The sequence below is a fragment of the Caenorhabditis briggsae genome (assembly GCF_000004555.2).
Source record: "Caenorhabditis briggsae complete genome, chrIV, whole genome shotgun sequence".
In the NCBI taxonomy this organism is placed as follows: Eukaryota; Metazoa; Nematoda; class Chromadorea; order Rhabditida; family Rhabditidae; genus Caenorhabditis; species Caenorhabditis briggsae.
In genome coordinates this window covers 10,985,673-10,998,500 of record NC_013487.2, presented here as the reverse complement: position 1 = coordinate 10,998,500, position 12,828 = coordinate 10,985,673, and the positions used below count along the sequence as shown (strand labels likewise).

Below are 12,828 nucleotides of genomic sequence, written 5' to 3'. Positions count from 1 at the left end.
ACTTCATGGATCTTTTTTCCCATTGAGTTTTCATATTAGTCTCCACCCCCGCCCCAGGACAACCTTATCACAGAATGATCATTGGTTATCTCTGGTCAGTTCTCAAAAGACCAAAATATCTTATGGCGAAGAATACTGGATCCAAGGATCCAGAAAAATGATTTCGATTTTCTCTATAAACTCAAAATCGAAGCAAAAAAAGTTCGTAAAAAGTCCAAAAATTGAGGGATGGGACCCCAAGGGAGTGATTGTTCGTCATCGTTTCCGCTGACACCTGTCCGTGTTTTCTTTGACTTTTTTTTTCTTCTTCACAACCCCAATTTTTAGCTCGTGGTCTTTTCTTGTTCGAGAGTCCACTTCTGTTTTTTTTTCCGACTCTTTTCTCGTGGATATGTATGTTTCTGATTCGACCTTTTCACACATGTGTTTCGATTCAAAAATAATGGAGTCTCTTTTGAAACTCTATTTTCTTCTCAGGGTCCCTTTTGTTTCTTACGACTTTTTATTGTCTTTTGGCCGCTACTTCACAACAATAACCATCATCCGGTTCGAAATCGCTGAAAAAGCCGGTGGAGGAGCCCAGTGCACGCGGCCAAAAATGCACCACACCGAACAGAATTTAATTATTTCACCCGCCCTTTACGGCTCGTTTTCGGTGGCCGGGAGCCTCGCACTCTTCCCTATCAACTCCGTCGTCTTCTTCTAGAGTTGAAACCTTCTCACGAAGTTTGTCTTCTCTATTTTTTTTTCTTGTTTTTCTTACTTTTTTCATGCTTTCCTTTTTTCCGCATTCACTCGTGATTTTCTGCAAAATAGTTTTTCTACCCTGTCATTTCGAATCAGGAGAATATTTAGTTTAGTGTGATCAGATCATTCATTCAGTTACTCGATTCTAGATACATGGGTTTCCAGAAAGTATCTGGAGCCTCTTACAGTAGGAAGATGATAGAAAACCCGACACATTTTCTACGCCAGAAAAAAAACAACCTAATGAGAAACCATATAATTATATGCATCTGGAAATGATTATCTCCTCGTCTACCGGAACATTTATGGATGTTTTCATAAACATCATTGACGTATTTTTTATTCCTAGCCTAACTAAATCAGGATTCGTCCAGATCAAGAAATCCCTTAATGTATAATTAGATCCTAAAATAGCGAAAACGCCACAAAAATAGACATTATCAAGCGATTGACGTAGATGGGCTACACTTTTGTGCAAAGCTTTGCAAAGAATTGGATTTGAAGAGAATATAATTTTAAAAATGTACTGAAACTTTCCCAAAATATATACATACGACAACTGGAGCATCAAAAATAAATATTTTGTATCCTGAAGTTTTGCTTCTTAACAAAAGCAGTGGAGAAATTCTTCATCGCTTCATTGTGTTAAAAAGTATATAGGTTCCATTAAAAATTTAGAAAAAAAATCAAGAAAAATCCTAAAATGAGAAAAACCGGATCGAAAAAAGCGAATTGGTATCTGGTGGCTGGCGGCCTAATCTGAGTTTTCTAGTCCCTTGGCCATAGGATTTTTTTTTGGAATTTCGCTGATAGGATTTTTTTTTGGAATTTTTCTTTATGTCTATGTTAACATACATACTTTTTTGGACAAAATTCACCACCTTAAAATTAAATTGTGGAATCTCGATAACCGATTATTGAATGTCTTCAGACTTTCGATCTTCTATAAACCTAGGAAAATCGAAACTTGCATAAAAATAAAGCTAATTGAGTATACATCAAGAACTCAAAAACCACCAACACCTTCTTATTCTCTTCCTATTCTGATCCTGATCCTTATCCAAAGCTTTTCTTATCCGCCTCCTCCTCCCTTTCCCAGATTTGTCTATTCTCTGCAACTTGCCATTTCATTATTTTTTCCAACGCACATGACTTAGAATCTTGTCAATGGGAGAAATCAACAAAAAAAGGAAAACATCTGAAATTCAAAGAATTTGGGGTTATGAATATACAACTAATTTAGTTTGAAGTTAGTATTAACAAGTAAGAAATCAGAATACAATTGGTTGGCAAGGTGATAAATCTGAAAAGATGGCTTCTTTTCTTGTTTTTTTAGTGCGATCTACTTTTTCTAGATCTTTCCTCAAAAAGCCTTTTCTCGTTTTTTATATACGATAATACCCGAGAAACTAAGAAAACACATGCAGTGTACGAGACCAATAATTTGGCCAATTTCGTCTTATTGCCTCGCAATTTCGCGCTCCTCAAAATTTTGTGTGTGTGTCTTCAAACCAACGGCTCATTTCGATTTTCATCGTCGTCGTCGTCGTTTAAGAAGAGAGAAGAAGAATGAGTCCTCCCATTCCCCAACACTGCTCTACCTCTTCCTTTTTTCTTTCCAATTACGCATTTTGCTATCTGATCGGCCTTTCTTCATTCAAGCCCAAAAATTCAATAGCTCCCTCTTCTCCCTCTTCTTCATCTTCTTTTGCTCCATCTGTTTCATTTTCATGACCTTTTTAAAACCTGATAGGGTTTTTATTCTGGGTTCAGACCACCTCGGAAGAGTAAAAGTTTTGAATTTCACTCATTCCCCCCAGTGACGCATTTATCCTTACATTTACAATCCCATTTGCCACGTCATAACCACTTCTTCTCTCCCTCTCGCATCTCGAATTCCCACGACCAAATTCATAAACTCCTCTTTTTTATTCCTGGTGTGTTATCCCTGCTCTTTCCACTTTTTTCTCTCTCTCTTCGTTTTTTTTTCATTCCGTTGATCCTAGGTCTTTTCTAGAAAGATTTATCTATTTTTTCTCTTCCCAGAAAAAAAACTACTCAAAGTATTGTTTACGTTTCACTCATTTTAAAAGTGGGTCTTATTTCTCTCAAAATTGGCAGTGTTTAAATACGGGGGAACAAGTGGCAATTTAAATATGTGTCATATATGGAGTCTGAATAAATATTTATAGAACCCGAACTAAGTGGCAGTCTCTTATTTCTTGCAATTCGTCATGAGTCTCTTTCTCTTTTTGAAAATCAAAGTTTAACTTTAAATTTAAAGGCCTTTTTTTATTAATATGCTTCCTTGATAAACCGTAAAATCTGTATTAGAAGAGCCCCTGACTTTTAACTTTGAGCCAATTTATTTCAGTTCCCGAGAAAGATTTAAAAACAACGTTGGCAACTGATAAGATGTTTATTATATTATCAAAAATATTTTGTCAGTCTACTACTTTTTAATATCCTTCACATGAACCAAGATAAACTGGCTCAAAGTTAAAAGTTAAGGAGTCGTTCTGTTAGAGATACGGTATTTGAAAATTGGTGTGGTATATTTGATGGACATTTTAAGCCTTATGTGATTCAAAAATGTTTAATAAGCTTGCAAAACTGGAATTACTCAAACTGATTTAATCGATATGAGTTACAGACAATTTTTAAGATAAACTTTTAAAGCCATTTAACTTTTTCAAGAATCCCTCTAATCTAATTTACAACTTCAACATAAAATATTGCTTTATTATTTTGATGAAATTATGTTTTTCAATTTTGACCCATTTGATCTTTTCCAAAAATTAAATTACTTAAAAACATGTAATAAAAGGAAAACTGTCAAGTTAGGGCTCAATTATCTCGATTCCTGTGAAAGATATCAGAAGTGTGTTGGCTAGCAAAACACTTCTGATGTGATGATAAACCACTTATCTGTTTTCAACTTTTTTGCATATCTTTCAAAAGAACCGAGATAATTGAGCTCAAAGTTGGTGTTTCGGGTGGGTTTCTATTAGAGTGTTTACGGTAGATTCGTTTACGATTCATACCTTTACTATTATCCTATTCTATGAAGCATCTTTTTCTGCCTTTTTCCGGAATCTTCAAATGTTTGAATTCCAAATTGTTTTCTTTTTCCTAAAGTTCCCACTCTCTTATGAACCACTTCAAACTTTACCGAGTATCCTCTTTTTACCGAGTATCCAAATATTTTCAAGCTCTTTCTATTTTCAGATGGAATAAAAAAGAATCTCCAGGAAGAGAAAGATGAAATTCCGATCGCTGGCCTTGTCGCTCCGTGTGTTCGGCGTCAAGAATCGTCTGTTGCAAGCAAATCAAAATGAGGTGGGTCCCTCCTATTTTTCACTCGATATTTGACACACAACCTTTTTTCCTTTCGCGCAGCATTTTTCTTGCTCTCTACGCTCAAATGAATAGAGACACATTTGCATTTTTTATTTGCTACCTTCCCATCGAAAAAAATTTTGTCTTCTTTTTCTTCGTTTGGTTCCGTTTTTCTGTCCATTTGTCACTAGACTATACACGGGATTAACGGACAGCCCTCCAAAACGACTCGTTCCAATTCGACCTACTTTGTGTCACATCTCATCAAATATGTTTCATGTCAAAAATGAAGTGGTAGAAGTGTTACTTTTTACTACTCAGTTACTTTTTGGAATTTAGTACGAGAGAGAATGCGATTATTGTTTGGAGAAATACCGTGCATACGGTAGAAGGACCCCTTAACTTCTAACTTTGAACCAATTTATCTACGTTCCTGTGAAAGATTCAAAAAAGTTATCAACTGATAAATTGTTTATTAAAATGTCAAAAACATTTTATTAATGTGATATATTCTTGACATCTTTTATTGTTGCCAAGAAAAATTAACTCAAGTTTGATAGTGTGGGTGCCCTTCTATTACAGGGTTCTAAAAGTTGTATTTTGAAAAAAAATTCCCGTTCGAAAATTTCAGAATTGTGAGTTTCAAAATTTTTGACATATTGGTTGTATTTAATTCCACAGATAGCCGAAATTCCAAATGCGAATTTTTGGAAATTTTCTGGAAATGTTCAAAATCCATGTTTCTTGAGATGTTACTGTAGCTAGGGCCCATTATGACACATTAGGAACAATTATTCCAATGTAACGACCACAAAAACAAGTGCTAATTTTGATTAATCGACTCTAAACTTTGAGTTCATTAGAGAATGTTTACTGGAACGCCAAATGGAAAAACAATTCCTTTTGCACTTGCAAAAAAATCGAATCGTCTTCTTTTTCTTCTTTTTTCATCTCATCGTTTTTTTCTTCAAAGTGAGCACAGATCGCATTTCATCTTATATCAGACATGTCTCTTCAGTTCTTCCTTCTCTCCTCATTTTGAAGGGTCCAACCCGAATCGAGTTTCTAAAATAGGACTGGAGTCTTCAAATTGAACTTTAAGATCTTTCTTTTTTTGGAATAGGAAAAAAGAAGAAGAAGTTGTGTGAATGCAAACACCTCCGCCCACATGGTTTTTCCCAGTTTGGGGTTGTCAGGAGGGTCGTATAAATACCATTAAATGTTTTGATATGGGCAATGGTTCGGAACTTTTCCTTTCATTCATTTTGAACTTTTTTCTTTGATAGGGGGTTTCAAAGTAGAATGTGTCCAACAATTGAAACTATTCAATTTTATCAATATGGAGAACTTTTGATATAATGAAAACCGGAGGTTTTTAAAGAATGGGAATAATAGGTTCTTTTCGTTTTTAAAGGTTTTTGTGCTTTTTTAAGAAACTCAATTTCGCCTAGGTTCCACCTAATCAGAATTTCAGTACTAAAAGTTATGGATGAATATCCTGGAAGTTATGGATGCATATCCTGGAAATTCGATCCGATGGTAAGATACAATTTTTTTTCTAAAATGTTGATTATTCCGATTGTGACAGTATTTTAACTTACACAAATTATTTTGAGCTTTATAAAATGTTTGATCTTTAGGAAAAAACTGTTGAAAACAATTGTTCAACTTGATACCTTGTGTTTAAATCTCTCTGTAAGGTTGATTGCGTAATTTTTATTCGAAATGCCCTTCTAGTACTAGAGCTCTACAGAATGGTGAATAATTACCCGGACTAAAGTTTTTGCATAAAACTCGAGTTAAGCGTTGTACTGGGCTCGTGATTTAAAGATACTTATGTCTAGAGATGTAACCGTTTTTATCAGTCCGGGTAATTGTGCGGCGCCTGTCTCAACTTTAAATCATAAATTATAAAATCTGCACCTCCAGACCTTCCAGTTTCTCCGTTTGAGCACCTTCTTCCGGTTTTCCACATGCGACTAGAAAAAGTTCAACTCCTTAAATACGTCCCTTCATCTTGAGAAGTACTCTCATTTCAACGCCCCGGATATCCCATTTTCTGCTCATTTTTGCCCTTATTTCATGGGCTCTCATTCTCTTTTTCTTTTCTTTTTTCAACTGATAATTCGATTCGAACCCAACACTTTGGAAAAAAGAGAGGGAGCACGTGCTCAATGTGTTTATACTTGTTCTTTGCTTTTTTCTTCTTCTATTCTTTTTTCCCACTGCCGAATTTTTGCTTGAAAGTTAAGAAACACTTATTAAGAAATCGTTTTATATGTATGTATACCCTATAAGGCTAAACACAAAGTGAGAAGATGTCAAACTAATTAATAAACTAGTGAAAAGGAAATCGGTTTATGCAACGATTTGGTCTACCATCTCACTTTCTTAAATTGCCTGAAATCTGATTGAAGACATCGATTACTTCATATGACACATATTCAGACACTTTTAAAAGGATCAGGAAACTACAACTTCCGATTCTGTCCATTTTCATTTCCTGCGGCTTTTGAGAGAGAATCGGATCAAACTGAATCAGAATAAATCAGATTATTTTCTATTACTAAATAAGTCACAAATAGGTTTTATCTGCTCGAAAAAAGGCTCTAGCGGAACAGGTGAAACACTATTTCTGACTTTTGATATTTAATTTTCTTGCTAAAAAAGGTCCAAGAAGAAAATTATGATGATCTGCAGAATCCAGGTCTCGGATTTCCGGATTCTGCCAGAAGTTTTTTTAAAGGATTAATGGCATACATGAAAAATCAAAGAGCGGCCCGACTCGGGTTTTTCAAATTAAAAATTCTGAATTTTCAAATTAAAAAAAGGAAAGACAGGAACAAAATGACTGTGAATCCAAGCCATACCAATCCGGGCCGGTCCAAGAAAGTTCTGAAAAAATATTTTCTTAAAACTACATCTTTATTTTCCCCGCTCATCATTTGGTGTCCCTGACGTCCCTGATCGAAGATCAGTCCCAAAAAATTACACCCAACTGAAGCCCAACAAAAATATCAAGTTCAAAAGGTTGTCATCATCACCCATCCATCCGATCTCGGGAGGTCGAGTAGTTAAAACAAACAATTGATTTATTTGTGGGCGTTTTCTCTCTATTTCTCTCCTAAAATTCGATATCGTCATCATTAACCTAGAAGGTCCTATCTTCTCTCTCTCTCTCTCTCTCTCTCTCTCTCTCTCTCTCTCTCTCTTTTGTCTTTCTCTCTGTTTATGAAAATCCGGTTTGCCCACCACCCTAAAAATATAGATGCGAAAGAAGCAACGCCATCGGATTTCAATTTCCAATCGCCTCCTCCTCTCATTCCTCTCATTCTAAATTGCCGTCGGATATCGGAAACAGACAACACATGTTTTGACAATTAAAATTATTTTGAAGAAGTTGTTTCCCACGCCCTTTTTTCAAAACACATGTGGTAGGGGGTCCGTGGGAATCGAAAACCACTGGAACCAGGGGAAGATCCCAAACGGTGTGCGGGTACTTACTACTGCTGCTGCCATCCATCGCAAACTTTTCGTGTTCATCTCGTTTTCGTTTTGGTTTTCCTTCTTTTCTCTGTTTGTCACTTGTGTTTGCGACGGGCGCCCTTCCCCGACAGTTGCGAGTATGTGTGTGGTATGTATATTTAGTGGTTGGCCCCGAGAATTCCCCCTCTCACCTTCCTGTATTCTCCTATAGTTTTCTCATCCTTTTTTCTATTTTTTTCCTTCACTTCTTATGCTATAATGTCCTTTTCTTAACAACTGTTCCTTTTCATCTCTCGCTTTTTCCCAATTTCTCTTGATTGAATTGAGAAGGCCAACGAAAACATTCATCACCTCCTCAGATATCCCGAAAGAACCCTCAATCACATTTAGAAAACCACACATTTTGTTTTCATACACTTCTCAGACAACAACTGTTTTTCTCCCACCTACAATCATCAAAAAAGCCTTTATTGTTTTCAATTTACTCCTCTAACTGATCAATCTAAACTGCCCCCACGCTTTTTTAATACTTTGTTTACTGATCGTCCTCTATTTTTTGTACCGAGAAATATGGTGGATCGTGGGAGATCGAGTTTCGAAGGACCGGAAAAAATATAAAAATCTGAAAGAAAAAACCTTAAACTTAAGGTCTCAAGATGTTTATTAAGGAAATTCATTGTTTCGAGTTTTATTGATAGTTCCGTAAAGAAGATTCCAATCCCAGTTGGATGAATTTTTCCCAAATTCTTTTGAAGTTCCTTTCCGATCTAAAAAAAATGATAAGAAATATACTCTAAAGAATGCATTAGAACGGATTCTTTAACTAAAAAGCCCCTCTAATAGAAGGGCCATCTGAGAGAGAATAGTAGTCTTCTAAAGAAAAATATTCCGGAAATTGACAACTCCATAGAAACTTGTTAATTTCTTTTTTAATCGAAATTGATTGATTTTCCTGAATTTTGAGCAAAAATTCACCGAATAATTCAGTAAAAATTTTCGAAAAAAATTACCGGAAATATAAAAGAGCGCCCTCTAACTTGTAGGGCCCCTGCAATAGAAGGGCTCTCCGGAGGTACTTCGGAAAAATAGAACATCCTTCTAATACAGGTTTTACGGTATTAGCTGTTTCAAAACTTTCTTGAAATAATTGTACTTTTCATTATTCTGGACATCTGTAATTTTTCTCATTCCTAAAGCTCATACTATCATTATCTGTACTCTAAAATCTCCATTTTGATCATATGAGATTTCCCCAATTCTAACCTATAATCAATTTTCTCAGCTTCCCCAACGAACAACGCCTTAATTTTTCATTTTTCTCCGATCTCAACCCATTTCTCAAAGCACAACCACCCAGTACTAGTCATCAATTTTATTCTCAGAATCCATTCTCCACGCCTCCAAGTTCTCTCCTTTAATCATTTATTTTTCTCCTTTATCTCCTTCTTCCCCGACGACTACTATGACTACTACAAACCGAGACGATCGTAAAATATCGCGTGTCTTGACAAGAATATGGATATTATATGGTGTACCACAAAAAAAATGGAGCACTAGAATTTGTATATGTCTATCCGTATTCTTCTCCCCGTCGCTCCAAAAATGCTCTCAACTAAACGAGCAGCAATTTGGGCACCGATGAGCTTGGGTGAGCCCTGACGCCTCTGGAAATCGCAGTCAATCTGCTCAGAATGCATCTGAATTATTTGTTTGTGTTCTTCCTCAGGCCATGTCAACGAAGTCTCCATTCTTCTCCTCCTTCTTTTTTTGCTCACGGGCGCCGCCGAATCTATTCGACGCCTACAAAATTGCTGTCAATTTCTATTCAGCGCTTTCTTTTTCTCTCTAAACGCATTCCCATTTATTTCTTCATTCACATCATTTTAGCCTATCAAGTTCACTTTTTTCCACCATCTTTTTTTTTCAGACACACATTCAATCTTTTTTTTCCAAAAAAAATTGAAAAAAGTTCAATACGATTATTATTTTTCTAATCAGCAAAAGTTCTAGGTCCCATCAATTGGCATCCTGATCAATACGCTTGTAGACGCCTTGACTTTTCAAGGCGTCTTCTTCTTCTTCTTCTTTTGCTCTCTCATGCCACGTGGCTTCAACACATAAACCACTTGTTGGGTCAATGAATGTCCCTTCCGAGCAACTGCTCCCAACGTCTCCAACCGTGTAGATCGATGTAGGCGTCGATGTTTTGAAGACGTTACCGCTGGAATTTCAATAGTTAGAGGCTACAGTATCCCTGTTCTAGGACACATCTGGAATCTCAATTTTTGACAGATGTTTAATTTCCGAAAAAAACCTTTACGACCTACATATTATTTTCAACATATCGAATATATTGAGCTGTGTAAATATAAAATTTTCCCACTGAACACAAATGACTTTTTTCTTTTTTTATTCTCCACCCGTCCTACTCATTCCCATCCTTCACAGGATTCGATTTGCTGTGGTATGCTTTTGCGCTTTATTGAGAAAGTGACGGGCCGAAGTTTTAGGTCGTTAAGAATTCAAAATTTTCAAAATTTTTAATTGGTGTTTCATCTCAAATTGATGGTTCCCGAGCCTAAAACGCTGCCCCGCCCCTTCTCATTAGAGCGCATCCGCATACCACATCAGTTCGACCCCTGGAATCCTTCTTCATAACCCAAAAATCCCATAAAAAGTTCTTCGAGAAGAAGTTTCTCACGTTGGATAGTATTTGCAAACAGCCACTTTGTATTTTTGTCCTTCAAGTGATCCATCGGATCGAGCCGCGCACTCTTGAACCGAGCATCCAAGTTTTCTTGTCTCTCCCCACAGTATCTGATAAAAAAACCATTTTCTGGGAACATTTTCTGAAAGATCTTTGTACCTGTGTCGCGTGCCCAATTCGCTTGTCGTAACGGTCCATTCTCAACTGTTTGATTCCAGCAATAGCAATTTCATCACCCATTCTCTCGATTCCTTTCTGAAAAGTAAACATCATTTTATAAAAGAAAAAGATGACAAAACCAAGATTCAAAAGAAAATGTGCGGTCAAACGCCTTATTTGACCTAGTTTACAATTTATAGATTTCTTTTTTCAAAAAAAAATTACCACAACCGCATCAGAATAGTCCAACGAATCGGTTCGAAAATAGAATGCATTCTCTCCTCGAACCTCCTCCAATCCAGCCATTTCCTCTGTCAACTTCTCCATTCCAAGATTACATTCTTGCGCACGATTCTGTGCTTCAAGCTCTAGTTGGCAATCCCACATCTATAAAACTGCAGTAACCCCCTTCTTTCCTGTTGAGACCACTTACCAATTTCGGCATATTAGCTGCTGGTGGAAGATGACCATCATCCACATCATATTGACCGAGAGCCACTTTTGAGCGAATTTCATTGTGTTTCTGGGACAATAAATAAGTCAGTTAGAACGATGAGAAAAGCGAGTAGTAGATGGAAAAAGAGACGGAGGAGCACTTACATCGAGTATCAAATTCTGGATTCTCGCAGGCAAATTGAGACCGCAGTGTTGAGGAGCCATTTTGGTGATGATCGAGAAACGAGACGGGCGGGGGTTGGTCACTGAAATTGACAGATGGCCAGTATGATGTTTGTGCTTTTTTTAATTAATAGGATCCGCTATTGGAAAAAAATTAGGTGCTTCAGCCTAAGCATAATTATTTCAAACAAAAACTGTTAATTTCGAAAAATAATTGCAGACAAAAAACTTCCGAATTTCGCGAAAATCAGAGATATTTTCACATTTTTCGCTGTTTCAAATTTTTTTCCCAATGTTTTTGATGTTTTTATAAAATTATAGGCTTAGGCTGAAACGCCTTATTTCCCTTCTACTGGGACAACGAAGTTTCAGCGCCGAATTCAAAAAGTTTTGATTTAATTAAATAGCTCACTCGATAGAATGTTGTAGGACAAAAATATCACCGTAGCAGCAATGAAAAGTCCTTTGAAGCCGAATTGCCATGTGGTACTGAAAAATATGACAATAATTGGCGCTACTCTAAAAATACTAGGTGTCTAAGCACAATATTTGGCACAAAGGCAGTTTCGAATTTGCCCGACAGTGCTGGTTAAGCAATGAAAAAAAAGTTTTTTTTAAGTTCAACGAAAAATGGTACATTTTGGCTGATTTTCACAAATTTCAGCATTTTTTTCGACTTTAATTTCTTTAAACTTTTTTGGGTTTGTTCAGATTTCAGGCCTAGACTAAAAATCCCTCTTAAACTGATCAAACTAATAAACCTCAAACTTCTTCTTATTCTTTCTTTTTTTCTCTATTTCTAATTAAGGACGTATTCTGTTGTTCGTCCTTCTTCTTCTTCTTCTTCTTTTCCTTACCTGTATGAACTAGTTCCAGCCTTTTTCTCCTTGTTTCGTCGCCCTGTAGTCTCTTTGTTGGTTTCCTCCACTCTATCATCTTCTACTAAAACTCCTTCTTTCACTTCTTCGTAGTATTCGTTTGACAATCGACAATCGCCGTTCAACCCATCCTCACTGCCAACAACTGTTCGTGTCTCGATTGCCGCTGTTTCTGCTATTTGCATACGTTTCATCAGTAATCTCCGTTTCTCTTTCATTCTCCGATTCTCCTACTCTTACTCCCACCATTAGTTTTCTTAACCCAAAACGTACCCATCAATAATTGACGTCGCTGATAAATACTCCTTTGTTCAATTGATCAGGGAAAGTTTGAAATAATATTGGCATAGTTGGAAAAAACAGACTGTAACAAAAAAGAAAGAGGAGAGCCGCCGCTGTCGCGTGTTCTTATCAATTCGATTTTGAGCCACCCAGAAAGAATGATGACTCAGTGATAACTAGAAAATGTCTACAATGACGATCACATTTTTGGGAAACCGAATGGCCCACAAAATTCAATTAAGCCCCTTGTCTCCTTCTACCTAATTATAGAATCTCAGTTCTCTTTTTTCCCATTCTTTTTACTTTCCATTCGTTTCGATTACCTTTGAAAAATGGATTACTAACCTATTTTCTATTCAAGTTTGCGATTTTCTCCATCAATTTTCAATTCAAGTGTTTTGTTTTTTTTCGTATCCTACTCGAAAAAAGGACCTCATACATTTCGTAAATCTCAGCCTAGAGAGCTCCTTTTCTCTCCACCCTTTTTCTGTCGTTTTTGACCCCGAGTAGAGAGTACTACCCTTCCAGAAAATTCGAAGATAATACATTTAACGAGGAGTTAGGGGTCGTTTTTGGTTTTTTTTTTTGCTTCTTTTGCCCCTTTTCCTTCCA

The 12,828-nt window shown here is 36.5% G+C and overlaps 2 protein-coding genes across 2 annotated transcripts; one reads left to right on the top strand and one right to left on the bottom strand.

The window, feature by feature from the left end:
• Positions 1-5,571: 5,571 nt before the first annotated feature.
• CBG26444 lies at positions 5,572-7,164 on the top strand (the record flags this gene model as incomplete). The annotated part of the gene is made up of 3 exons (XM_045235888.1): positions 5,572-5,625; positions 6,787-7,036; positions 7,109-7,164. The coding sequence occupies 3 exons, from the start codon at positions 5,572-5,574 to the stop codon at positions 7,162-7,164; spliced, it is 360 nt and encodes a 119-aa protein (XP_045098034.1).
• A 2,424-nt stretch (positions 7,165-9,588) lies between these two features.
• Cbr-scl-23 lies at positions 9,589-12,152 on the bottom strand (the record flags this gene model as incomplete). Its single annotated transcript, XM_045235887.1, has 8 exons — positions 9,589-9,793; positions 10,274-10,389; positions 10,439-10,534; positions 10,664-10,825; positions 10,872-10,961; positions 11,039-11,139; positions 11,469-11,545; positions 12,061-12,152. The coding sequence occupies 8 exons, from the start codon at positions 12,150-12,152 to the stop codon at positions 9,589-9,591; spliced, it is 939 nt and encodes a 312-aa protein (XP_045091925.1).
• Positions 12,153-12,828: the final 676 nt, after the last annotated feature.